This window comes from Limulus polyphemus, unplaced genomic scaffold, assembly GCF_000517525.1.
Source record: "Limulus polyphemus unplaced genomic scaffold, Limulus_polyphemus-2.1.2 Scaffold6420, whole genome shotgun sequence".
Lineage (NCBI taxonomy): Eukaryota > Metazoa > Arthropoda > Merostomata > Xiphosura > Limulidae > Limulus > Limulus polyphemus.
Window position 1 is genome coordinate 43,947 of NW_013672030.1, and position 5,249 is coordinate 49,195.

The 5,249-nt window shown below is 33.4% G+C and overlaps 1 protein-coding gene across 1 annotated transcript in view; it reads right to left on the reverse strand.

Annotated features, from left to right (window-relative positions):
* Positions 1–1,398, reverse strand: part of LOC106473704 (phosphatidylinositol transfer protein alpha isoform-like) — a 28,241-nt gene extending 26,843 nt beyond the window's left edge. Inside the window, exon 1 of the mRNA XM_013934383.2 lies at positions 1,297–1,398. Within this exon, the coding sequence (XP_013789837.1) occupies positions 1,297–1,396 (100 nt within the window). The 5' untranslated portion in view covers positions 1,397–1,398. The remainder of the gene's footprint in view (positions 1–1,296) is intronic.
* Positions 1,399–5,249: the final 3,851 nt, after the last annotated feature.

Here is a 5,249-nt window from a genome sequence, read left to right on the forward strand (position 1 = left end):
TAAATATCTAACTTACAATTCATATAAAGCAATTTAGATGACAAATGACACATAAATATCTAACTTACAATTCATATAAAGCAATTTAGATGACAAATGACACATAAATATCTAACTTACAATTCATATAAAGCAATTTAGATGACAAATGACACATAAATATCTAACTTACAATTCATATAAAGCAATTTAGATGACAAATGACACATAAATATCTAACTTACAATTCATATAAAGCAATTTAGATGACAAATGACACATAAATATCTAACTTCCGAGCACTGATGACAATAAAATACATAATTCTCCCATGTGTAAATAAGTGCAAAACCACAAAAAGGGCATCTGAACTGTGCCTACTGTGGGTATATCAACCAGGTGTGAAGTGTACATGTTGAAAAACTTACCACAGATCCTCTAGGTAGAAGAACAAGTCTTCACCAAAGAGAATGGCAACTTGTGGAAGGTGCCAGAAAAAAAAAAAGTCTGAAGTATCTACTCATTGATTATATTCTTCCTCAGAGACATTGTTGTGTGAAAAGAAGAAGAAGAAATCATCAACCGAATATATGAAACGAGCTCCATGCGAATAGAGGTAAGAGCATTTAGGAAAATCTCCGTTTCCTGTTGAAGTTGGTACTCTAGGTAATTTCCAATTCCTGTTCAAGTTTGTATTCTAGGTCAGTGTTTCCCAAAATGGAAGTTGCATCCTCTCTGGGGCCGTAAAGCTTTATCTCGGGAGCCACCAAAAATTGGCCCAAAAATATAGAAAAATGCGGAATTAATTTTAATTTTAAATAAACAATAAGTCAATAAATATAGCTGTAAATACTGACTGGTGCTACATAAATGTAAAACTGAAAATTAAAATATAAAACACTGACCAGTTACAAATACCAGTAAGAAAGTTTAAGAACATTACAGCTTTCCAGCATTGAATAGTGATAAATAACTGGAAAAAAAGAACATCCGTGTTTTTAAGTGGTGACACATAACTGAAACAGCTAATAGAAGATCCCTTTTTTTAAGCAGACACAACTGTAACAAATGACTAAAGAACATTCAGTTTTCTAACACAAACAAGTGATATATATATATATATATATATATATATATATATATAACTGTAAAAAATGTAACTTTTATTTTCATTTCAATCAATCTTCTGTTTCTACTTCAACTTCTTTATAGTTCAATATCATTTTTCAGTCTTCACTATGTATTATTTAAAAACTGTTTGTCATATATAGAAAACAACAATACAAATAGAAATGGCAATAATAAAGTAATACATACCTGTCTTGCAGTATGGGTATGCATTCCAAGCCTCTTCATGAACTTGTAAAGAACCTTTGGGTGCAAGAAGTCGAATGAAAGCAGGAACTTTGCTAAACATAAGGAGATAAAATTTTAGTAGCCGTTCAAGAAAACAGATTAATTCATTACCTTTTAACTCTCTCAATACAGGCTTGGTTAAACTGACCAACCACATGATCTCTTTGTATTCGTTTAAAGTCTTTGTAAATTTAATACTTCTAACTTTTAATATAACGTGTACGTCTTCACAAAAGTTGGCAGTCTTTCACATACAAAAAATCATATTTTTTAGTGAAGTAATAAAATAAAGAGTTGTTCATGAATATATTGAGTATTTGTTTTGAATAGTCAATGTGTAAAGTAATTTTCATGTTAAAACAAAAAATACATTTCCTCATCTCAAAAATCTCAAATTACGTTTGTGTAATCCCTAAAACCTCCTAAATGCATTTCAAACGTTTTTTCCAGTAAAACTTTATAGTTTATCTATTATTTTCTCTACCTGATCTCAAAATGGGATTGGTCAATTTGACCAACCTTGTAACCATAATAAAAAAAAACAATCTAAATTACCCCCTTTTTTCCGAGAATGACTTTAAATTATAACATGAAATTACATTTGTATATCCTAAGTAGCTGTAATTTTGTAACAGTATACATGTATTTATAATAAAATTACTTTGTTTGATTCCCCTTTGAACTGCGACTAACTACTATCTGTGGCATTATAAGTTGTAACTCACTCAAAGAACGTGCAACTCATGTTACACTAATGAATTACATTACCCACAAGCTACTGTGAGCTGCTCACGTGTCTCGTGAAAGATTATTATATTATTATTATTTATTTATTTTACCTAATATAATCTTAACTAACTAAAAAGGATACCTATTTTTACATTTTAGTTACTTTTATAATTATATATAAAGTATAAACATGAAACACAAGAAATAAAATACTTTACCAATCTTCTTTTTTCTTGCTTTCGATTGTCAATGAGAGTTAAGATTAATTTTTATACTAATGATAGTAATGCACTTTATAATTTTTATTTAAGTAAATAATGCACAAAACAATATATACTAACAACATGCAAATAGTAGACAAATTCCCTTACATCTCAAAATTTTTCTGGTTTCTAGCTATGCGATAAGAGTTGTTACAAATTCATCGAAGCTAGTCATTAACTTTCTCTCAGGTGAACGATGTTGGTGAAATTGACATTTAACCATTCAGACCATAACGTTATATAATACATCATTTGATAGATGAAAACCTTGACTTTCTATTGGTTATAAGTAATATATAATTTAAACATAAGAGAGGACTATCAGCGAATTCTAAAAGAGAGGATATGACAGGTAGGTGTGGCAGGAGGGGTCTGATTTTCTATTCGATAGCTCTGTAACTAAACAAAATTGAAGACTATAAAAATTATGGTTTGTCTGAGCAATGATGATTTTATAGAGAGTAATTTAAGTTTAATTTCATTCTTTTTCGAGGAATGGTGACAAAATACGGAAGATGACATGCTAAGAAAAAATGTGTCATGTGGGTCTCTCGAGGAAATTCAGGATTTTTTTTTTAATATTGCCTTGCAGAATTAAGAACTTAAAACTTACATACTATTAAGATATGGATTATTAACTGAGATTTTATGCTATTCTAATTGGTATAACACAAAAAAAAGTAGTTTAATAAAATTTTGAATGTAAGATACTAAAACCTTGTGTCATGCGCAGTAAAGGTTACCTGCGGCAATAGTGTTAAAACTACTTTGATTTTTCTTACAGTTTTCAAATTATGAGTATTAAATGTTTTCTTAGTAAAATTTTACATATTAACTGTTACTTTCTGTACCCTAACTCTATATATATTCAGTCAATTTGACTGATCTTGTAACCATCACAAAAGAATTAAATAAATCTAGATTACTTTTTTTCTTTCTAGAATTACTGCAGGTTGTAATATAAAACTAGAACAAGCCCATGCACATTTAGGTAATATAACTGATGTATATTATGTTGACTTCTGTTTGTAGTTTAAGAATATTTTCTGGGAAATTTTCTCAAAGAACTCAAAAGAAATTTAATATACAGTGATAGAAATAATTATGGACACTTACAACTGATACACATTTAGGAGTTGCAAACAATGAATAATAGTAACTAGATGGTGAATTTATTAATAGTACAAAGCCTAATCACAGAATGCAAAAGAAAAGCAAATCACTTTTTTAACTTATATTTTGTATGCGAGTCTTTTTATTTACACAGAGCATTACATCTTATTTTCACATTGCCATAACAATTTATCAATGCATGATTCTGTAATATTGTTACAAATATCCTGTATTATTATCCACAATTCAGCCAAGTTGTTTGGTCATCTGTTGATCATCTTCTCAATCTTTACATCAGCTTCAAAAACATTCATATCGAGGCTTTGTGAAGGTCAAGCATGATTATGAATGTCCGTGCATACATTAAACAGTACATTTTAATAGGAATGGCCTTATATTTGAAAGTTATAATTTTCCTATACTGAAAATGTATTTCCAATAGGCTCTTACCTCCTTTCATAAGATTAGCTATTCTCGTTCAGTGCTGCCCTCTATATACGAACTTTTCATAATGCATGCCATAAGCTTTGTGCACCCCCTCTGTTGGAAATATCATGTTCCAACATGTCTCTCATGCAAATCATCATGCGTCATCTCTCAACCAATAGTAGCATGACATGTTCACGTGACTCCCTCTACACTCCTCTTCGAAGTTTGGCAGAAGGTGCAAGCACGAGAAAGTGGGGAGGAAGGGGGGGAAGTACCTACTGAAAATACATTTTCAGTATAGGAAATTTATAACCTCCAATACGTAACTTACCTATCTCGTCACAAGATTAGCTAGAATCCCATATTGAAAAGGTGGAGGAACTGGTGTGAGGGAACAAAAGAAGCACCCCTGAAAGCATTTGAAGGATACCTCTGGACCTGAGAGATAGAGATCTGTAGATTAGAAGAGGGAAACACCACTACTTCTGAGCCAGGTATACTTGTCACCCTTATGTATAGTGTGACATGCACTAGGGCCATACTCGGCAAGTCAACTACATCCAAAACCTCCCCACGGGACACCAACATCTACACTGGGTAGGATGAGGATCATACCATCTTCACCTCAAACCCAAAATTGGTGTTTTAAGACCCGCATCAACATCTAGGTATGCCACAGAGACAAATGTCCATCAAATAGAATCAACTCACCCAACCATGGCACATGCCAGTACAATCCAAAGACAATAACATCTGCAGAAGAATGTGGGATAGTACAGGAGAGCACCAGAACCAGCTCACTAACTACATAGTGACGAAAGACACAGATGGAGTAATTGAGGGAGGAAGAGAGACAACCTGCCTCCATGGATGGACTTATGTTGATTGGTTCACTCTAATCCAAAACCACGATGCCAGGAACTGACATCTGCTCGAAGGTAGGATGAGGGCACCCAATCGAAGGGTGAACTGCAAGTGTGATGGCTCAACTTCAGTGTGAAAGTAAAATGGATCAGGAGGCCACGTCATCCCATAATGGGTGGCTCAACTTCAGCTGATGTGTAAAAGGAAACGGGAGGCAACATCATATTACAAGGTGATGGCTCAACTCCTACGAGTGTAATAAGCATAATGAGGCCATATAAACCAGAAGATGATGGCTCAACTCCATTGGTTGTGTAAATGGTAGAGGTAGGCTATGTCATCCCAGAAGGAGACAGCTCAACTCCAGTGTTGGTGTGTAACATAATCAGGAGGCCATATCAACCAGTAAGGCAATAGCTTGACTCCTCTGGAGGCCACATCGCACCTACACCAGCAGAACACCACTGCCCTACCCTCAACTGAATGGCCCATGATCCACCACCCCAGTGGCTTGGT